This window comes from Bos taurus, unplaced genomic scaffold, assembly GCF_002263795.3.
Source record: "Bos taurus isolate L1 Dominette 01449 registration number 42190680 breed Hereford unplaced genomic scaffold, ARS-UCD2.0 Leftover_ScbfJmS_713, whole genome shotgun sequence".
Taxonomy (NCBI): Eukaryota; Metazoa; Chordata; class Mammalia; order Artiodactyla; family Bovidae; genus Bos; species Bos taurus.
The window spans coordinates 462-24,030 of NW_020192012.1; the positions used below are offsets into that span (position 1 = coordinate 462).

The following is a 23,569-nucleotide window of genomic DNA, read 5'->3' on the forward strand; positions in this document are numbered from 1 at the left end:
ACAGTTTGAAGAAAAATTACACATTGTCGCACACAGGCATCCTTAACTCTGATTATTCTCCCTCTGAGACACTGCTGTTGTGATTAAAAGCACAACCTTGGGAATCAGAAAGTTGGCTCTCACACCCAGATCTATCACTTATGTGGGTTAATATAGTTAATCTTGGCCACTGATTGCTCTTACTCCCTCAGTCTCTGGGGTTCTCATGAGGATTTCTTGAATCAATGCTTGTAAAGTACTTGCTGGCCATGACCAAAGGCACTGGAACCTTGAACATGGGGGAATCAAGAACTTACTCACAACTAGAGGTCTCACATGGCTTGAAATATAACCTGCAGCAGTGCTGTCAGCCCAAGGTCCTCCTGCCCAGGAAGATCTGTAGTCCTGGTGGGGTGTGTCCCCAAGTGTCCTCAGGGTTTAGAGAAACACAGGTGTCAGTCATGTGAACTGTAGGGTTACAAGTGTCTGTGACTGAGGACTGACACCATGACTGTGACATAGTTGCTTCAGGATAGGGAGCTCAGTGCTTGTGGGAAAAGTGATACTTTGGGCAACACCAGAGCCTTGACATCCCCTCTCCCCCTGTACTAGCTAATTTCTTTTAAGACCCTCCAGTTCACTCATCCTGGCATCCTGCTGCTGCTGCTGCTAAGTCACTTCAGTCGTGTCCAACTCTGTGCGACTGCATAGACGGCAGCCCACCATGCTCCCTCATCCCTGGGATTCTCCAGGCAAGAATACTGGAGTGGGTTGCCATTTCCTTCTCCAATGCATGAAAGTGAAAAGTGAAAATGAAGTTTCTTAGTTGTGTCCAACTCCTAGCAACGCCATGGACTGCAGCCTACCAGGCTCCTCCATCCATGGGATTTTCCAGGCAAGAGTACTGAAGTGGGTTGCCATTACCTTCTCCACCTGTCATCCCGCTAAGCCCTAACTGGAATTTGAAAGGAACATGATGGGTTTTCATGGGTCCAGATTCCCCCAGCCTGTAACTCTTGGGCATGAAGTGAGGTCGGTGATGGGGTTTTGGTTCCCTGGTGTTCAAGGCTTAGATGACACCTGGTTTCTAAAGTTGACCCCACTCTCCATCACCACTGGAGAGAATCACTTGCAGCTTTGATCTCCTGACAGAGAAGCAGGTGAGGGAGGCCACACTGGAGAGTTCACTCCAGGACTCTCCCTGGGTAAACAGCCACATCTGCTTCCTGCTCAGAAGCCTTGTCTAAGATGAATAGTGTTCATGTCACCTCATTTGCTCAGAAAGTGAGAGCCTGGTTTTAGTGAGTTTTCTGTGCTCTCTGGAGCTGGACTCTCGGCATCCTCCTGACAGGGTGATGGGCCCCGGAATTCACCTTGTCATCCCTGTGATCACCTGGTGTCCAGACTGATGAGTTCTGGGGGTGGTTGGGACACATGCTGGGCTGAAGAAAAGGCCTGAACAGAGTCCCTCACCTTTATTATTTGGAGCATAAGCTCAATCTGAGTTTATGTTGCTCTTATAAGTGCAAATTTATAGGAAGCTAAGAAGTTAGTAGAGTGAAGAGAGAGCAGTGGGGATGCTGGAATGAGAACATAGGCACACAACTGGATGATCAAAAGCTCCATGAATACTTTAAGCTCTTTGCCTAAACAGTGTACAAAGGGGAAGTGTTAGATGATGTCAGGGTTCAGAGATCCAGCAGAGCAGTTATGAAAACATCCATCAGGCTTCCAGAGTGGAAGTCAAGACTGTTCAAAGCATCCTTGGTTGTATGAGTCCTGTGGGTACAAGGGCGGTGCCGAACCAGGTGTTCTGTGACCCACACAGAGACTCCTGGTGCAGGTGCAGGGACAGGCCCAGGATGGGGGAGACGGCAGACTGTCCACTCTCCTTTCTCATCTCGCCCCTCTCCTATGTCTGGCTCTGGTCCACTGTGAGGGATATACTGACTCAATCCCAGCCCTTAGATTACTAATCTATGGTGGAAACAGCACACAAATAGCTCATCAAAATTCAGGGTGGTGAGGAGGCTAATGAGAATTAAATTTTAGAATACTACTGATTCAAAAATTAGTGAACAATGATTACTCACCCATGGAAAAGAATTAAATATTGCCATTTGCAGCAACATTGATGGATTTAGAGAATATTATTCTTAGTAAAGTCAGTCCTGGGTGTTCATTGGAAGGACTGATGCTGAAGCTGAAACTCCGATACTTTGGCCACCTCATGTGAAGAGTTGATTCATTGGGAAAGACCCTGATGCTGGGAGGGATTGGGGGCAGGAGGAGAAGGGGATGACAGAGGATGAGATGGCTGGATGGCATCACCAACTCGATGGACATGAGTTTGAGTGAATTCTGAGTGTTGGTGTTGGACAGGGAGGCCTGGGGTGCTGTGATTCATGGGGTCGCAAAGAGTCGGACACCACTGAGCAACTGAACTGAACTGAACTGAACTGAAAGTAAGTCAGAGAAAGACAAATATGATATCACTTATAAATGGAATCTAAAAGTAATACAAATGAATCTGTATACAAAATATAAATAGAGACATAGAAAACAAACAAATTTAGTTACCAGAGGGGATTGGGAGGAGGGAAGAACAAATTAGAAGTATGGGGTTAACAGACACACTACTATTGATATGTCAAATAAATAAGCAACAAGGATTTACTGTAAAGCATAGGGAATTTTATTCAGTATCTTATAATAACCTGTAATGGAACATAATCAGGAAAAAAAAAACTATAACTGAATGACTATACTATATACCTGAAACTAACACATTATTGTAAATCAAATATTCTTCAGTATATTTTTTAAAAATTGTGAGCAATTTTCCACCTTGTGAGATGCCAGAAGAATTTGGAGGGAGTCATGTTTGAGAGGATCTTGGTGAAAGAACGAGAATTTCTTTATCTAAATCTAGCTGTGATTTGAATTTGGTTTTTGAATTTGATCTTTCAAAGATTGTTTCAAAGAGAATCTCTCATTCCCAGGTCATTTAAGTGAAGCTTGGTGTGAGCAGGAGTTTAGGGTCACATGGAGGATTCCCTTTAGAAGGACATGTGACCACAGAGCCCGGGAGGCAGTTGGTTTCCTCGCATCCAGCCTCCCTGACTTTCTCTGTCGTGTGTCTGTCTCTGCTTCCCCAGCTCGGAGCCCGGTGTTTTCCCACTTAGCATCTTCTCTCCGGAGACTCTGGACCATCCGGGCATACAAAGCTGAAGAGAAGTTTCAGGAGCTATTTGATGCATACCAGGATTTGCACTCAGGTCTGTAAATTTCTGGAAATAATTTCAAGATGGGGTGTGCTGTCTTCTGAGTCCTGACCTCCCTTTCAGGTAGTCTTGCTGGCCAGCATCTCTCTTCCTGCTGCCCCTCTGCCCACCTGCCTCCCCCACCCCTTCCTCTCAGCATCCCCTCTGTGCTCCCCCTTCCCCCGTCACAGCCCTGCTTTTCTCCTCTGACTGGCTTGCATGGTCCTTCCATCACGGTGCCATGTGGATTTCTGTCTCTTTAGGTCAGGAGTCAGCAAACTTTTCTTTTTTGCAAAGATCCAGATAGGAAATACTGTAGGCTTTGTGTGCTGTCTGTGTTGCAACACTCACCTTTGCTGTTGTAGCAGAAAGACAGGCAAAGATAATACCACGGAATGCCGTCCAGACCAGCGCAATACATTGGCCAATGGCTGTGTTCCAATAAAACCTTCTATTCAGAACCAGGTGGTCCCTGTTCTTGGCCCCCAGAGTGGTTTGCCAACTCTTCTCAGAGTGTGGAGGGTAGCAGACATGATTGACAAAAATAACTTCCTGATTTGCAACCCACTTGATCATACTTTGTATCGGTAAAGTTGTTTTTCCTACATAGAAAATTCAGAATTTCCTCTAAGTCTATGAAATCCTGGTCAAATTTCCAATCGTTACTTTATTTTGAAGATAAAATGGCATTTTGAAAGTCACATGCAGATCCTGTTAGCTGATGGTCATGTAGACCCTGGCCCTTAAGAATAAACACTGCAGTGCCCTGTAGTGAGGGCAGAAGGTGTTGGAAACAGTGTGAGCTGTGCTCTCCGCTGTCAGAGAGCTGGGAGCAGTCAGCCCTGTGAGAGGATGATCTTCATGCTGAGACCCAGCACTGCAGGGAACACACCAATGAGAGGATTTCCTGCCTCCTCTCTTATTATCGTATTTCTGTTGATAACCTGTGGGTTCAAGTTCTCAAGCCTTGCTTCCTGGACTGATCCTCTGTGACCCACATGTTGTTTTGTGTTGGAGCCTAGTTTTCTGGAATCTCCAGGATTCTTGGGTGTGTAACTTTGCTTTTCTACCTTGTGTAAAATCTTCTGTAGCTCACCTGAGAAAATGCTCTCCCTTATGAGAAGCAGCTAACATGGTTTTTCTGTTTATGTATTATGCTTAATGATTCACAAATCCAGAGGCTTGGTTCCTGCTTTTGACGACGTCCCGATGGCTCGCTGTGTATCTGGATGTCATCTCTGCCATCTTTGTCATTGTTGTTGCCTTTGGGGCCCTGATTCTGGTAGAAAGTAAGTATAGATGAGGACATTTGTGGTTTGTTTACAGTTTACAGCTTTGTTTGTAGTTTTAAAATTCTTGTCATCATGTCTAATATATACTCTTTAGTTCTAATGAATTGTATTAAACTGTTTGCTGCATATGACTCCTCAGTTTGGTCCATGTGAAGTCATTTGTGTCTTGATGAGAACTTTTATCTTTTTTCCTATTTTTTTATTTATTTACAATAGGTTCTTGTTGTGATCTCTTTTAAAAAAAAATTGATTGGCATATGGTTGATTTACAATGTGTTAGCTTCAGGTGTATAGGCAAGTGAATCTATTATACATATCTCCACTTTTTTAAAGATTCTTTTTCTGTACGCCATGAACATTGGGGTACATGTATCATTTTTTTAGTAATTTGCATTTTAATAGATACTTCACATACATTGTCCTTTAGAAAAGAATATCTGTCTTTGGCTTTCGGAATCTTTAGGAGCAAAGACCAGGTATGAACATGCCTGCTCCAGCAGACCTGTGGTGCTTTGGGCTCCTGCTTTGGCTCATTTAGTCCATTCTTTCATTTTTAAGTTTTATTGGGGTATGGTTGATTTACACTGTTGTCTTGGTTTCAGATGTAAAGCAAAGTGAATCTGCTGCACATAAAATATAGCCACTCTTTTTTATATTCTTTTCCCATGTATGTCATTAAAGAGTTCCCTGTACTTTACAGTAGTTTCTTATTAGTCATCTATTTTAATCTTTTACATATAGTAGTATGCATGTGTCAATCCCAGTCTTCCAATTTATCCCACCCCTCCCTTTCTCATGGTAACCATAAGTTTATTTTCTACACCTGTAACTCTACTTCTGTTTTGTAGATAAGTTCATTTGAAGCTGTTTTTTAGATTCCATATATAAGTGACATCATACTCTATCTTTCTCTGTCTGACTTACTTCACTCAGTACTAAAGTCTCTAGGTCCAGCCATGTTGCTGTAAATGGCATTATTTTGCCCTTTTTATGGCTGGGTAATATTCCATTGTATGTATGGTACTGCTTCTTCCATATCCATTGCTTGTTGATGGACATTGAGGTTTCTTCCATGTCCTGGCTACTGTAAATAGTGCTACAGTGAACATTAGGGTGTGTGAATATTTTGGAATTATGGTTTTCTCTGGATATATACCCAGGACTGGGATTGCTGGATCATATGGTAGCTCTATTTTTAGGTTTCTAAAGGAACCTCCACAGTGTTCTCCATGGTGTCTGTACCAGTTTACTTTTCCACCAACAGTGTTGGAGGGTGCCCTTTTCTCCACATCCTATCCAGTATTTATTGTTTGTAGACTTTTTGATGATGGTCATACTGACTGGTGTGAGGTGAAACCTCACTGTAGTTTTGATATGCATTTCTATAATAATCAGAGATTTGATCATCATTCATGTGCTTTTTGGCCATCTGTATGTCTTCTTTAGAGACTGTCTGTCTTAATCTTCTGCCCATTTTTTTAATTGGGTTGTTTATTTATTTATTTATTTATTTTTGATATTGAACTGCATGAACTGTATTCTTTTGGAGTTTAATCCCTTGTCAGTCACTTCATTTGCAAATATTTCCCCTCATTCTGCAGGTTGTCTTTTTTGGTATTTTTATGGTCTTCTTTGCCATGCAAAAGCTTTTAAGCTGTATTAGGTCCCAAATGTTTATGTTTTATTTTATTTTCATTGCCCTAGTGGTGGGTCAATAAAGAGCTTATTGTAGTTATGTCAGAGAGAGTTCTATGTTTTCATGTAAGAGTTTTGTAGTGTCTGTTCTTATATTTATGTGTGCAATCTATTTTGAATTTATTTTTGAGTATGGGGTTAGGGAGTGTTCTGATTTTATTTTTTACAAGTAGCTGTCCAGTTTTCCTAGCAACACTTATTGAAGAGACTGTCTTTTCTCCATTGTATATTCTTGCTTCCTTTGCCATAGGTGACCATAGGTGAATAGGTTTGTCTCTGGACTTTCTATCTGGTTCCATTGATCTATATTTCTGGTTTTGGTGCCAGTAGCATACTGTTTCAATTACTGTAGCTGTGTAGTATAGTTTAAAGACAGGGACCCTGATTCCTCCCAGCTTCATTTTTCTTCTTTGTTTATTTCAAAACTGCATTGGATATTCATGGTATTTTGTGTTCCCATACAAAATGTAAAATATTTTGTTCTAATTCTGTGAAAAATGCCATTGGTAATTTAATAGGAATTTCGCTAAATCTATAGATTGCTTTGAGTAGTTTATTTATTTGCAGTAGGTCTTTGTTGAGATCTTTTATCTTTTTATTTTTCTTGAATGGTTTGAAGGTCTATACAGCTGTAGCAAACTGATCTTCTGGACATTCCAGGCAGTGTCCTGTAGTTAGGAGGAGAGAATCAAGTTTACTATTAAGCTTTTTGTACAGCTTAGGTTTTAGGTTTTAGCTTTAAGTCTGCTTGAATCTCTTGGTTGTAGGGTTCTTGGTTGTTGGTATAGGGGTGAGAAAGATTCTCTGTTGCAAAAACAGTATCCTCACTGCTGTGTGGGTACCAGATGAGCAGCTGTTGGAATGTGGCATGAATTCAGTGTCCTTAACTAGTCCATAGTAATAACACTGAATCATAGTCATTAATAATGGAGCTGTGAGAGTCATATTTTAGATTTAAAAACACTACCTCTTAGAACCCATTGCCTTGTTTTTGTGGTTTCAACTGCAGCTGCATTGGATGTAGAAAGTGAAATTACATAATGATAATTGAAGCCATAGGGACAAAAATATGAATAATGACATGATCTTCACCTGTTTAATACTGTCAAGTGTATCTTAATCCAGGTGGGATTAATATGATATAGGACAGAATTGATTAGCAGAAGAGATTAGGAAGAGGTGACAAGAATACACAGAAGAACTGTACAAAAACGAACTTAATGACCTGGATAACCATGATGGTGTGGTCATTCACCTAGAGTCAGACATCCTGGAGTGTGAAGTCAGGTGTATCTTAACTTCAAAGCATTACTATGAACAAAGCTAGTGAAGGTAATGGAATTCCAGTTGAGCTATTTAAAGTCCTAAAAGGAGATGCTGTTGAAGTGCTGCACTCAATATGCCAGCAAATTTGGAAAACTCAGCAGTGGCCATAGGACTGGAAAAGGTCAGTTTTCATTACAATGCCATGGAAGGGCCATGCCAAGGAATGTTCAAACTACCATACAATTGCACTCATTTTGCATGCTAGTAAGGTTGTGTTCAAAATCCTTCAATAGTATGTGAACTGGGAACTTCCAGTTGTACAAGCTAGGCTTAGAAAAGGCAGAGGAAATGGAGATCAAATTGCCAACATTCACATGATCATAGAGAAAGCAAGGGAATTCCAGAAGGGCATCTGCTTCATTGACTATGTGAAAGGCTTTGACTGCATGGATCACAGAAATCTGTGGAAAATTCTGCAGACCATCTTACCTGTCTCCTGAGAGACCTGTATGCAGGTCAATAAGAAGCAGTTAGAACTGAACATGGAACAGTAGACTGGTTCAATATTGGGAAAGGAGTACAAAAAGGCTGTATATTGTCACTGTTTATTTAATGCATATGCAGAGTACATCATGCAAAATGCCAGGCTGGATGACTTACAAGCTAGAATCAAGATTGCCAGGAGAAATATCAACAACCTCAGATATGCAGATGATATCACTTCAATGGCAGAAAGTGAAGAGGAACTAAAGAATCTCTTGATGAGGATGAAAGAGGAGAGTGAAAAAGCTGGCTTGAAATTCAACATTCAAAATACAGTGATCATGGCCTCCTGTTCCATCACTTCATGGCATATATATGGGAAAAAGTGGAAGCAGTGACAGATTTTATTTTCTTGGTTTCCAAAATCACTTTGAACAGTGACTGCAGCTATGAAATCAAAAGATGTTTGCTTCTTGGAAGGAAAGCTATGACAAACCTAGACAGCATATTAAAAAGCAGATACATCATGTTGCCAACAGAAGTCCATATAGTCAAAGCTATGATTTTTCCAGTGGTCATGTAAGACTGTAAGAGTTGGGCCATTAAGGCTGTAAAGTGAAAGTGGCTCAGTCATGTCTGACTTTTGGCAACCCCATGAACTATACAGTCCATGGAATTCTCCAGACCACAATACTGGAGTAGGCAGTCATTCTCTTCTCCAGGAGATCTTCCCAACACAGGGATCAAACCCAGGTCTCCCGCTTACCAGCTGAGCCACAAGGGAAGTCCTTAAGAAGGCTGAGGGCTGAAGAATTTATGCTTTTGAATTGTGATGCTAGAGGAGACTCTTCAGAGTCCTTTGGACTGTAAGGAGATCAAAGCAGTCAATCCTAAAGGAAATCAACCCTGAATATTCATTGGAAGGACTGATGCTGAAGCTGAAGCTCCGATATTTTGGCCACCTGATGCAAAATGCTGACTCATTGGAAAAGACCCTGATGCTGGGAAAGATTGAAGGTAAAAGGAGAAGAGGGCAGCAGAGGATGAGATGGTTATATAGCATCACCAACTCGATGGACATGAGTTTGAACAAACTCTGGAAGATAATGAAGGACAGGGAAGCTTGGTGTGCTGTAATCCATAGCGTCGCAAAGAGTCAGACATGACTTAGTGAGCAACAACAACTTTGTTAATTCTTTCTAAATTCATAATATTTAAAAACATTATTTATTCGTTTGGCTGTCCTGGGTCTTAGTTGGGGCACGGGGGATCTTCAGTCTCAGGTGAGACAGGCAGGACTTTAGTTGCAGTGTGTGAAGTCTTAGTTGTGGAATGTGCAATCTAGTTTCCTGACCAGGGATCGAACCCAGGCCCCCTGCATTGGTAGTGTGGAATCTCAGCTATTGGATCACGCAGGAAGTCCCTCATGTGGGTTTTTCTTATTTATTTTTTTAACTGTTTTATGGTCTCAATCAACAGAAGTAATATTATAAGTAATACTATCATTACATGTAAATGAATCAAATATTATAAAGGAATCCTCTCACTATTATATACAATAGATAATGGAAAAGGACCTACAGTATAACACAGGGAACTCTAATTAATACTCTGTTATGATATATATGGAAAATAACTTTAAAAAGAATAGATTATATGTATATATATGGCTATTTCACTTTACTGTACACCTGAAACTAATACAACTTTGTAAATCAACTATTCAGTTCAGTTCGGTCACTCTGCAATAAAAATCATAAAAATAAAAGAGTCTTCATTGTAAAGAGACAGAAGGAGCTGTGTGAGGGGTTGAGAAGTAGACTGACCTTATTTTTCTTCTTCCTCATTTAGCTTTGGATCTCGGGCAGGTTGGCCTGGTCCTGTCTCTTACTCTCACACTCATGGGGATGTTCCAGTGGTGCATCAGGCAAAGTGCCGAAGTTGAGAACATGGTGATGTTTATCTTTCTGTTCTTAGCCTTTTCAAGTCTCCTTGCTATTAAATGGCATAAAAGCAATTCTTATGTAAAATAGTAAAACTATTATTTTTGCATCATAGTTAACAAAGTTTTTTTTTTTTTTTGTATTCTCCTCCATCTGCTTAATGTTAATGTGAAATTAAATATATACATCTTTCTCAGATTTATGTATACCATGTCAGAAAGTTTTATATTCATCACAGACTGACTTCAAATACAGTAAATGTCTCAAAGGAGAAAGGTCCTGAAATTCTGGAGAGAATATAGGCTAATTGTTTATTAACTTAGCAGCTTGTTTACCTTTGTTTCTTAATGGGTAATTCCTCATTTTTGGTAAAAGAAAAGAATCCAGTATTTTGAGGTTTATTTAATTAATATGTTCCTGCACCCCTCCCTGCATTTTAGCATTTATTCTTGTATGTGTTGAACACCTGAATTTGCTGGCAGCCCTTCTTCTTGGTAGGATAGGCTCCCTCTCATAGTGTGCTCTCAAAGGTGTGGGATTATGGTTGTTTAGGAGGCCTTAGTATGTAAATTATACATTTTGAATTTTTCCTAAAGGGAGAAAAACAAAGTCTTTCCATGTCAGCCTTCTAACAGAGTAGACAGTGACTAATTATTAAAATGAGTCTTGATGACTGTCCAATTCTGCTCATCTGTAACATGTGACCCTTCTGTAGCCACACATACTGATTGGTGTCCATAAGTATTCTTTTCTTTGAAAAAATTCTCTTGTTTTTTCTTCAGATGTGAAAGGTTGATCAATAAAATTTTACCATTCATTTATGTAATGCTTTTAGTTTTAATATAAATTTGAAGGGAATAGTCATAAGTAAAAGTGTTGAGGATGATGAACAAGTTTGCAAATCATCCAAGGTCTCATCAGACTCCTACTTCTGTCCTTTATGGATTCTGAGCCCGGGATGTTCTAAACCATAGGAAAGAAGAAGGTTTTACTTACAGTCTCTGATCATCCATAAATAAGACCCTCTGACACTAACTCATGTGATGTCATATGTATTTCAGATGATTTCAGTAGAAAGGGGGATTGAATATACAGACCTTGAGAAAGAAGTGTCCTGGGAATATGAATATTGTCCACCTCCATCCTGGCCCGAGAGTGGAAAGATTTACTTTTCTAATGTGAACTTCAGGTACAGCTTGGATGGGCCTCTGGTACTGAAGAACGTGGAAATGTTCGTTAATCCAAGAGAAAAGGTTAGTTTAATCCATTTGCCTCTTTAAAATCCAGCTAAAGTTTTAGCACCACTTCTGGTCTTGGCTTCCTTGTCTGTGTACAGGGGACTCTTTGTTCCTAATGGATGCAGATTAGATCAGTGACACTGTCCCTGAATCTTTCTTGAAAACTGACCATGGAATGGGGATACCAGCATTTTTTTCCCTGTGTCACCAGCTCCTTCCTGGTGGTTGATGGGTCCTGGGCTCCAGGGCTTGATCTTAACCTGACCCAGGACACTATATGTGACACCTAATTATTCATAACAAAGACTGTGTAGTCTGCCCTGGCTCCCTGTTCCTAACTCTCCAATATTTCATTCCTTTCCATCTTTTATTTTTAATATATTTTTATTTATTTATTTGGCTGTGCTGGTCTTAGTTGTGGCACACAGGGTCGTTGATCTTCACTGTGGCATGCACACTTTTAGTTGCAGCATGTGGGATCTGTTAATAGTTCCCTGATCAGGAATGGAACCCAGGACCCCTGCTTTGGGAGCACAGGTTCTTAGCCACTGGACCACCAGCAATGTTCCCCATCTTTTCTTCTTTGTGTTTCTTCTTTTCCTCCCACGGTGCCCTCTGGTGTAGCCTGCTCCTCTGTCCCTGGGTTTTTGCCGTGGACTTGTCCTCTACTCACCCACACTGAGCTGCCATGCCCCTGCCCTCCCACCCACAGACTGCTTCTTTCTTTAGCACATAACTGATCCTTACTGGCCTGGGTGAGTTGCTGCTGGAACCAGACCACAGCCCTAAGCCTAGTCCAGTAGGGGCTGTCGGGAAGAGAAGAGCCTGAATCATGACCCAGTCAGGGGTGAGGAACCAGAGCCTCGGATGGAGGCAGGGCCTGGAGACTTGCTCAAAGTCAAAAGCACCTTGAAGGGAGCAGGGAAGATCCACATGGGAGATGGCAGAGAGGCTGTGACCTAGACCTGCCATTGTCCATGTCTGCTGGTGATGTTCCTTTCTCGTTAAGCATGAGGCTTTCAGCTGGGCCCAGGACAGAGTGTTGAAGAGACTAAACCAGAACAGACAAGGTGGTAGGAAGCTCTCCCCCACCTCCCTCTGAAGCCAGTATGTCTCCTGACTTATGCACATCCCTGCAATCAGGTCATGTATAGGTTTTCCCAAAGCACCATGCCCTCCCGGTTTTCAGCGTGCATGCTGCACCTCCACCTCAGAGACCCGTTGCGTCCATCATCTGTCTGGTGAACATCTCCTCATTTTCTGAGTTGATCTAACACATCTTTGAGACCCTCAATTCTTCGTTAGTGTCTTATCTTTTCTTTTTTTTTTTCCCCTCAATTTTATTTTTTTCTTTTTTTTTAAATTTTATTTTATTTTTTAAAACAGGTTTTAAATTATATTTTATTTTTAAACTTTAAATAATTGTATTAGTTTTGCCAAATATCAAAATGAATCCACCACAGGTATACATGTGTTCCCCATCCTGAAGCCTCCTCCCTCCTCCCTCCCCATACCATCCCTCTGGGTCGTCCCAGTGCACTAGCCCCAAGCATCCAGTATCATGCATCGAACCTGGACTGGCATCTCATTTCATACATGATATTTTACATGTTTCAGTGCCATTCTCTCAAATCTTCCCACCCTCTCCCTCTCCCACAGAGTCCATAAGACTGTTCTATATATCACTGTCTCTTTTGCTGTCTCGTACACAGGGTTATTGTTACCATCTTTCTAAATTCCATATATATGCGTTAGTATTCTGTATTGGGGTTTTTCTTTCTGGCTTACTTCACTATGTATAATAGGCTCCAGTTTCATCCACCTCATTAGAACTGATTCAAATGTATTCTTTTTAATGGCTGAGTAATACTCCATTGTATATATGTACCACAGCTTTTTATCCATTCATCTGCTGATGGGCATCTAGGTTGCTTCCATGTCCTGGCTATTATAAACAGTGCTGCGATGAACATTGGGGTACACGTGTCTCTTTCCCTTCTGGTTTCCTCAGTGTGTATGCCCAGCAGTGGGATTGCTGGATCATAAGGCAGTTCTATTTCCAGTTTTTTAAGGAATCTCCACACTGTTCTCCATAGTGGCATTCCCACCAACAGTGTAAGAGGGTTCCCTTTTCTCCACACCCTCTCCAGCATTTATTATTTGTAGACTTTTGGATCGCAGCCATTCTGACTGGTGTGAAATGGTACCTCATAGTGGTTTTGATTTGCATTTCTCTGATAATGAGTGATGTTGAGCATCTTTTCATGTGTTTGTTAGCCATCTGTATGTCTTCTTTGGAGAAATGTCTATTTAGTTCTTTGGCCCATTTTTTGATTGGGTCATTTATTTTTCTGGAGTTGAGCTGTAGGAGTTGCTTGTATATTTTTGAGATTAGTTATTTGTCAGTTGCTTCATTTGCTATTATTTTCTCCCATTCTGAAGGCTGTATTTTCACCTTGCTAATCGTTTCCTTTGATGTGCAGAAGCTTTTAAGGTTAATTAGGTCCCATTTGTTTATTTTTTATTTTATTTCCAATATTCTGGGAGGTGGGTCATAGAGGATCCTGCTGTGATGTATGTCAGAGAGTGTTTTGCCTATGTTCTCCTCTAGGAGTTTTATAGTTTCTGGTCTTACGTTTAGATCTTTAATCCATTTTGAGTTTATTTTTGTATGGTGTTAGAAAGTGTTCTAATTTCATTCTTTTACAAGTGGTTGACCAGATTTCCCAGCACCACTTGTTAAAGAGATTGTCTTTAATCCATTGTATATTCTTGCCTCCTTTGTCAAAGATAAGGTGTTCATATGTGCATGGATTTATCTCTGGGCTTTCTATTTTGTTCCATTGATCTATATTTCTGTCTTTGTGCCAGTACCATACTGTCTTGATAACTGTGGCTTTGTAGTAGAGTCTGAAGTCAGGTAGGTTGATTCCTCCAGTTCCATTCTTCTTTCTCAGGATCACTTTGGTTATTCGAGGTTTTTTGTATTTCCATACAAATTGTGAAATTATTTGTTCTAGCTCTGTGAAGAATACTGTTGGTAGCTTGATAGGGATTGCATTGAATCTATAAATTGCTTTGGATAATATTCATTTTCACTATATTGATTCTTCCGATCCATGAATACGGTATATTTCTCCATCTATTAGTGTCCTCTTTGATTTCTTTCACTAGTGTTTTATAGTTTTCTGTATATAGGTCTTTAGTTTCTTTAGGTAGATATATTCCCAAGTATTTTATTCTTTCTGTTGCAATGGTGAATGGAATTGTTTCCTTAATTTCTCTTTCTGTTTTCTCATTATTAGTGTATAGGAATGTAAGGGATTTCTGTGTGTTGATTTTATATCCTGCAACTTTACTATAGCCATTGATTAGTTCTAGTAATTTTCTGGTGGAGTCTTTAGGGTTTTCTATGTAGAGGATCATGTCATCTGCAAATAGTGAGAATTTTACTTCTTCTTTTCCAATTTGGATTCCTTTTATTTCTTTTTCTGCTCTGATTGCTGTGGCCAAAACTTCCAAAACTATGTTGAATAGTAATGGTGAACGAGGGCACCCTTGTCTTGTTCCTGACTTTAGAGGAAATGCTTTCAATTTTTCACCATTGAGGATAATGTTTGCTGTGGGTTTGTCATATATAGCTTTTATTATGTTGAGGTATGTTCCTTCTATTCCTGCTTTCTGGAGAGTTTTTATCATAAATGGGTGTTGAATTTTGTCAAAGGCTTTCTCTGCATCTATTGAGATAATCATACGGTTTTTGTTTTTCAATTTGTTAATGTGGTGTATTACATTGATTGATTTGCGGATATTGAAGAATCCTTGCATCCCTGGGATAAAGCACACTTGGTCATGGTGTATGATCTTTTTAATGTGTTGTTGGATTCTGATTGCTAGAAGTTTGTTAAGGATTTTTGCATCTATGTTCATCAGTGATATTGGCCTGTAGTTTTCTTTTTTTGTGGGATCTTTGTCAGGTTTTGGTATTAGGGTGATGGTGGCCTCATAGAATGAGTTTGGAAGTTTACCTTCCTCTGCAATTTTCTGGAAGAGTTTGAGCAGGATAGGTGTTGGCTCTTCTCTAAATTTTTGGTAGAATTCAGCTGTGAAGCCGTCTGGACCGGGGCTTTTGTTTGCTGGAAGATTTTTGATTACAGTTTCAATTTCCGTGCTTGTGATGGGTCTGTTAAGATTTTCTATTTCTTCCTGGTCCAGTTTTGGAAAGTTGTACTTTTCTAAGAATTTGTCCATTTCTTCCACGTTGTCCATTTTATGGGCATATAATTGTTGATAGTAGTCTCTTATCCTTTGTATTTCTGTGTTGTCTGTTGTGATCTCTCCATTTTCATTTCTAATTTTGTTGATTTGATTTTTCTCCCTTTGTTTCTTGATGAGTCTGGCTAATGGTTTGTCAATTTTATTTATCCTTTCAAAGAACCAGCTTTTGGTTTTGTTGATTTTTGCTATGGTCTCTTTTGTTTCTTTTGCATTTATTTCTGCTCTAATTTTTAAGATTTCTTTCCTTCTACTAACCCTGGGGTTCTTCATTTCTTCCTTTTCTAGTTGCTTTAGGTGTAGAGTTAGGTTATTTATTTGACTTTTTTCTTGTTTCTTGAGGTGTGCCTGTATTGCTGTGAACTTTCCCCTTAGGACTGCTTTTACCATGTCCCACAGGTTTTGGGTTGTTGTGTTTTCATTTTCATTCATTTCTATGCACATTTTGATTTCTTTTTTGATTTTTTTCTGTGATTTGTTGGTTATTCAGCAGCGTGTTGTTCAGCCTCCATATGTTTGAATTTTTAATAGTTTTTCTCCTGTAATTGAGATCTAATCTTACTGCATTGTGGTCAGAAAAGATGCTTGGAAAGATTTCTATTTGTTTTGAATTTACCAAGGCTAGCTTTATGGCCCAGGATGTGATCTATCCTGGAGAAGGTTCCATGTGCGCTTGAGAAAAAGGTGAAATTCATTGTTTTGGGATGAAATGTCCTATAGATATCAATTAGGTCTAACTGGTCTATTGTATCATTTAAAGTTTGAGTTTCCTCGTTAATTTTCTGTTTAGTTGATCTACCCATAGGTGTGAGTGGGGTATTAAAGTCTCCCACTATTATTGTGTTATTGTTAATTTCTCCTTTCATACTTGTTAGCATTTGTCTTACATACTGCAGTGCTCCCGTGTTGGGTGCATATATATTTATAATTGTTATATCTTCTTCTTGGATTGATCCTTTGATCATTATATAGTGACCTTCTTTGTCTTTTCAAAGCCTTTATTTTTTTTATTTTATTTTTAAACTTTACAATATTGTATTAGTTTTGCCAAATATCAAAATGAATCCACCACAGGTATACCCACGTTCCCCATCCTGAACCCTCCTCCCTCCTCCCTCCCCTACCCTCCCTCTGGGTCATCCCAGTGCACTAGCCCCAAGCATCCAGTATCGTGCATCGAACCTGGACTGGCGACTCGTTTCATACATGATATTATACATGTTTCAGTGCTATTCTCCCAAATCTCCCCACCCTCTCCCTCTCCCACAGAGTCCATAAGACTGATCTATACATCGGTGTCTCTTTTGCTGTCTCGTGCACAGGGTTATTGTTACCATCTTTCTAAATTCCATACATATGCGTTAGTATACTGTATTGTTGTTTTTCTTTCTGGCTTACTTCACTCTGTATTATGGAGAACAGTGTGGAGATTCCTTAAAAATCTGGAAATAGAACTGCCTTATGATCCAGCAATCCCTCTGCTGGGCATACACACTGAGGAAACCATAAGGGAAAGAGACACGTGTACCCCAATGTTCATCGCAGCACTGTTTATAATAGCCAGGACATGGAAGCAACCTAGATGCCCATCAGCAGATGAATGGATAAGAAAGCTCTGGTACATATACACAATGGTGTATTACTCAGCCATTAAAAAGAATACGTTTTTCGATGCACGATACTGGATGCTTGGGGCTAGTGCACTGGGATGACCCAGAGGGATGGTATGGGGAGGGAGGAGGGAGGAGGGTTCAGGATGGGGAACACATGTATACCTGTGCCGGATTCATTTTGATATTTGGCAAAACTAATACAATTATGTAAAGTTTAAAAATAAAATAAAATTAGAAAAAAAAAAAGAATACATTTGAATCAGTTCTAATGAGATGGATGAAACTGGAACCTATTATACACAGCCTTTGTTTTAAAGTCTATTTTATCTGGTATGAGTATTGCTACTCCTGCTTTCTTTTGGTCCCTATTTGCATGGAAAATCTTTTTCCAGCCCTTCACTTTCAGTCTGTATGTGTCCCCTGTTTTGAGGTGGGTCTCTTGTAGACAACATATGTAGGGGTCTTGTTTTTGTATCCATTCAGCCAGTCTTTGACTTTTGGTTGGGGCATTCAACCCATTTACGTTTAAGGTAATTACTGATAAGTATGATCCTGTTGCCATTTACTTCATTGTTTTGGGTTCGAATTTATACACCGTTTTTGTGTTTCCTGTCTAGAGAATATCCTTTAGTATTTGTTGGAGAGCTGGTTTGGTGGTGCAGAATTCTCTCAGCTTTTGCTTGTCTGAAAAGCTTTTGATTTCTCCTTCATACTTGACTGAAATCCTTGCTGGGTACAATAATCTGACCTGTAGGTTATTTTCTTTCATCATTTTAAATATGTCTTGCCATTCCCTCCTGGCCTGAAGAGTTTCTATTGAAAGATCAGCTGTTATCCTTATGGGAATTCCCTTGTGTGTTATTTGTTGTTTTTCCCTTGCTGCTTTTAATATTTGTTCTTTGTGTTTGATCTTTGTTAATTTGATTAATATGTGTCTTGGCGTGTTTCGCCTTGGGTTTATCCCGTTTGGGACTCTCTGGGTTTCTTGAACTTGGGTGATTATTTCCTTCCCCATTTTAGGGAAGTTTTCAACTATTATCTCCTCAAGTATTTTCCCATGGTCTTTCTTTTTGTCTTCTTCTTCTGGAACCCCTATGATTCGAATGTTGTAGTGTTTAATATTGTCCTGGAGGTGTCTGAGATTGTCCTCATTTCTTTTAATTTGTTTTTCTTTTATCCTCTCTGATTCATTTATTTCTACCATTCTATCTTCTAATTCACTAATCCTATCTTCTGCCTGTTATTCTACTATTTGTTGCCTCCAGAGTGTTTTTAATTTCATTTATTGCATTATTCATTATATATTGACTCTTTTTTATTTCTTCTAGGTCCTTGTTAAACCTTTCTTGCATCTTCTCAATCCTTGTCTCCAGGCTATTTATCTGTGATTCCATTTTAATTTCAAGATTTTGGATCAATTTCACTATCATTATTCGGAATTCTTTTTCAGGTAGATTCCCTATCTCTTCCTCTTTTGTTTGGTTTGGTGGGCATTTATCCTGTTCTTTTATCTGCTGGGTATTCCTCTGTCTCTTCATCTTGTTTAAATTGCTGAGTTTGGGGTGTCCTTTCTGTATTCTGGCCATTTGTGGAGTTCTCTTTATTGTGGCTTTTCCTCGCTGTGTGTGGGTTTGTACAGGTGGCTTGTCAAGTTTTCCTGGTTAGGGAAGCTTGTGTCGGTGTTCTGGTGGGTGGAGCTGTATTTCTTCTCTCTGGAGTGCAATGAAATGTCCAGTAATGAGTTATGAGATGTCTATGGTTTTGGGGTGACTTTGGGCAGCTTGTGTCTTGAAGCTCAGGGCTGTGTTCCTTTGTTGCTGGAGAATTTGCTTGATATGTCTTGCCCTGGAACTTGTTGGCCCTTGTGTGGTGCTTGGTTTCAGTGTCGGTATGGAGGCGTTTGATGAGCTCCTGTCTATTAATGTTCCTTGGAGTCAGGATTCCCTGGAGTCAGGGTTTGGACTTAAGCCTCCTGCTTCCAGTTATTGGTCTTATTTTTACAGTAGTTTCAAAACTTCTCCTTCTATACAGCACCATTGATAAAACATCTACGTTAAAGATGAAAAGTTTCTCTACTGTGAGGGTCACTCAGAGAGGTTCACAGCATTACATGGAGAAGAGAAGAGGGAGGAGGGAGTTAGAGGTGACCCAAATGAGATGAGGTGGAATCAATAGTGGAGAGAGTGGGCTAGCCAGTAGTCACTTCCTTATGTGCACTCCACAACTGGACCACTCAGAGATGTTCATGGAGTTATACAGAGAAGAGAAGAAGGAGGAAGGAGACAGAGGTGGCCAGAAGGATAAAAGGGGGGAATGAAAAGGAGGGAGACAGATCCAGCCAGTAATCAGTTCCCTAAGTGTTCTCCACCATCTGGAACACACAGAAACTCACGGAGTTGGGTAGAGTAGAGAGGGGTTAGGGAGGAGACACAGGTGACCTGGTGGAGAAAAAGGAGAGTCCAAAGGGAGGGAGAGCAGTCAAGTCAGTAATCTCGCTCCCTAGTGAAAAATGGGTCCTGAGGATTGGGTTCTTAAAGGTACAAAATTGGTAACAAATACATAGAAGCAAAAATTAAAAATCTAGAGTAGAGTTTGGAATTTCAAAAATATGATGTTGAAGAAAAGAAGACAGAAAAGAAAGAGAGAAAAAATGAACAAAGAAAAACAAACAAGGTCGTGAAAATTATAAAGAATATACAGGTACAAAATTGATAACTAATACCAAAAAGCAAAAATTAAAAATCTAGAGTAGAGTTTGGAATTTCAAAAATACAATGTTAAAAAAAAAGGAAGAAGAGACATAAAGAAAGAAAACAAACAAACAAACAAAAGCAAACAATGTCACAAAAATTATAAAGAAAATACAGGTACAAAATTATTATCAAATACCAAAAAGCATAAATTAAAAATCTAGAGTAGAGTTTGGAATTTCAGATATACAATGTTATATAAAAGAAGAGAAAGAAACAGAAAAAAAAAAAGTCACAGAAATTATAAAAAAAACTATAGGTACAAAATTGATAACATATACCAAAAAGCTAAAATTAAAAAACTAGAGTAGAGTTTGGAATTTCAAAAATACAATGTTAAAGAAAAGAAAAAAGAAGAAGAAGAAAAAAAAAAAAAACAAGGTCAAAAAATTATAAAATATATATGTATGAAGTTTGCTGAAGAAGAAAAAAAATAGGGTCTTTTTTTTTTTTTTTTTGCAAAGTAATAGGCTATAAAAGTGAAAATTAAAGGAACAATAGAGGACTTAATTTTTTTTTTCCCTAAAAATTTAAAAAAAAAAAGGAAGAAAGAAAGAATGATCGTAAAAATAGTAAAAATATATCTAGGACTTTTTCTGGTTTTATTGTGAGTATTGTGGGTTCAGTTCATTTTTGGCTAGTTCCTTGGTCCGACTTATATTTCTCAAGATCTATAAGCCCCTTCCTATGTAGTCCATAGTAACCACGGGGTTTTAATCTATTGCCTGTAGCTTCCAAGGCGTTTCCCTCTGTTATAACTTCTTCTGTTTGCTGTCTGGTGTCTGGTTACCAGTGTCTGGTTACCTCCCTGACACAAAGGGGACGGTGGGGGAAACTTTTTTTTTTTTTTAGGCTCACTTGTTCAGTCGCGCTGTGGGGAGGAAGGGAGGGATGCTGCAAACAAATAACACTGGCGTGCGCTTGCAGTGCCTCAGCCACACTGGGTCTGCCCCCGCTCACGGTGCATGTAGCCTCCCTGCCCACACTGCTCGGGCTCTAGGTTGTTCCACAGGGAACAATCCGAGGCCGGCCCTCAGCTGCATGCACCTCCCAGGTCCAAGCCGCTCAGGTTCAGGCACTCGGGTAGTCCTCAGAGGCGCAGACTCAGTTGGGCCTGCGTTTTGTGCTCTTCCCAGGTCCGAGCAGCTCAGGTGATGAGGTGTTTGGCGAGCGCCAATGCTGTGACTTATCGCCTCCCCGCCACTCGGTTATTTGGGTGTAAAACTGGCGCACCTTCTCAGGCAAATGTTGACCGTCCAGACCCCAAAGAAGTTTTAGTTAGCAAAGAATCCTGCTTACAGTTTTATAGATAATATCTCTCTGGGGCTGCGAATGCCCCCTTCCGGCTCTGGCTGCCTGTCCGGAGGTGGAAGGTCTGCAGCCGGCTATCTCTGTTCAGTCCTTTGTTCCGTGCGCGGGCCTGGCGGTGTCTTAGGTTGGGGCTGGCTTTTCGCATGGTAGATATCCCACAGTCTGGTTTGCTAGCCCAAATTATCTCGCTCAGATAGTGCTCAGGGTATTCAGGCCAGATTCTTACTCTGAGCGATGCAGCCCGTGCCGCGCCTCCCTGCCCAGCCCCCGATTGCTAATGGCATGTGCAGGCATCTGCGCTGCTTCTCCGCTGGGAGAGTTACGTTAGGGCTTGCAATCTGCGAGTTTTAATTGTTTATTTATCTTTTCTCCCTGTTATGTTGCCCTCTGTGCTTCCAAAGCTCAGCACAGATTCGGCAGTGAGAAGGTTTCCTGGTGTTTGGAAACTTCTCTCTTTTTAAGACTCCCTTCCCAGGACAGAGCTCGGTCCCTCCCTCTTCTGTCTCTTTTTTTGTCTTTTATATTTTTTCCTACCTCCTTTCGAAGAGTTGGGTTGCTTTTCTGGGTGCCTGATGTCCTCTGCCAGCATTCAGAAGTTGTTTTGTGGAATTTACTCGACGTTTAAATGCTCTTTTGATGAATTTGTGGGGGAGAAAGTGTTCTCCCTGTCCTACTCCTCCACCATCTTGGCTCCTCCCCTTATCTTTTCTTTTAATATAGAAATTATGGTACACTGTTTTCACAGTAGCCGAAAGTTGGAAGGAAGTAAATTCTTACAATGAAATATTCAGTTTTAAAAAGGAAGAAAATTCTGACCTATGGATAAACCTTCACGATATCTTGCCAAATGATATAAGCCAGACACAAAGGGAATGAATACTCTGATTCCACTTATATGAGATTCCTAGAGTAGTCAAATTCAAGGAGACAGGAAGGAGGATGGTGGTCTCCAGGGACCGGTGGATGGGAAATGGGAAGTTGTTTGTTTAATGGGTATAGAATTTCACTTTAGCAGGCAAAAAATTTCTCGAGCTTGGCTGCACAACAATGTGAATATACTGAACACCAAACTGTCCACTAAAAAATGGTTATATAGTTAAATTTTATGTTATGTGAGTTTTACTATAATGAAAATAAAAGCTACCACCAATACCATGCTTTATAATTTGGAGTCTGTATTTCACAGTAAGTACCTTGAGGTTTTTTAAAATCAGAAAGCATCTTGTTTTCATCTTTGTTCCCCAGAAAGTGGCATTCTGCAGGGGACAGAGAGGGTGCTTAGGGACTGCTGGTGTTGAGGGTGAGTAGCAGGCAGGTGTGAGCAGCCAGTAACCAACACACACATACACAAGACAACTCTGAATAATGGAAAGAACTGCTCTTTAAAACTCTCACCACCACAGACCCATCTAGTGGACTGTAGCTGTAATTTAGTGAATGATACCCTTGTAACATAAAAATGAAGAAAATAAATATTCAACTTAATCCCCAAATGCTACCCAGAGAGCAGCTTCAGTTAGTCACAGGGCAAAAGCTGGTCCTAGTTATTTCCAGTTCCAGTGTAGGTCAGGAATAAGGTGAACTGGTGTGTCAGGAAAACATTAACCACAGCTCTTGATATAATCCTGTCCCCTAGAGCACTCAAGGCAATGTTTGTTTACTGTCAGACAATGTGTCCGTCAGATTTTCCATTGTAAATGTAATTCTGTTAACTTGCACTTGTCTTAAACTTTCCCCAAAGGCATAGAATATGAATTATCTAAGAAATTCTGTAGCACAACTTAGGAACATAACAGATTCTTTATTCTTCCTTCTTAATACCTGAAAATCATAGGATTATTGATATTCTAAAATGTTTCAGGGCAAATTAAATTTGGAGACTGAATTAATGACTGTAGCAACTTGACACAGTATCGCCATTAGCTTCATTTCTGTGTGGGGAGATGATACCTGGGCAGCATGTTTATGAAGCCATTTTACTCCACGTGTGTACATCCCACCTATTCCTCTTCTGCTTACGGTCTCCACCCCCATCACTCCAGGAGACACGTTTGGTGTTGGATTTGATTGAGAGAGGCTGCTGTGGGTGAGGAGGGGACATGTGAGTGAACCAGCCTAGCAGAAGGGAGGCTTTATTCTCTTTCCCTCATTCCTTCTGCTGTCAGGATTCCTGGAAGTTATGGCCAATAGGAAAATGTAGTAGGTACTATGCAGGATTTTAATCCATAGAAAAAATAGCAAGTGAAAATAAAGAACCAAGACTTCCCTCGTTTTGCAGTGGAGAAGAATTCACCTGCCAGTGCAGGGGACACTGGTTCAATCACTAGTCTGAGAAGATTCCACATGCCGAAGAGCAAGTAAGTCCATGCGGCACAACTACTGAGCCTGCATGCCACAACTACTCAAGCTTGTGCTCAGTAACAAAAGAAGCCACCTCAGTGAGAAGCCCATGCACTGCAAC

General features: G+C 40.2%; 1 protein-coding gene across 1 annotated transcript in view; it reads left to right on the plus strand.

Moving 5' to 3' along the window:
• Window positions 1-3,180: 3,180 nt before the first annotated feature.
• The window catches only part of LOC112445749 (ATP-binding cassette sub-family C member 4), a gene marked incomplete at its 5' end in the record, with an annotated part of 72,562 nt that continues 52,173 nt past the window's right edge, over window positions 3,181-23,569 (plus strand). The window contains 4 exon segments of the mRNA XM_024989220.2: window positions 3,181-3,257; window positions 4,421-4,531; window positions 9,830-9,930; window positions 10,983-11,174. Coding sequence (XP_024844988.2) covers window positions 3,181-3,257; window positions 4,421-4,531; window positions 9,830-9,930; window positions 10,983-11,174 — 481 coding nt within the window.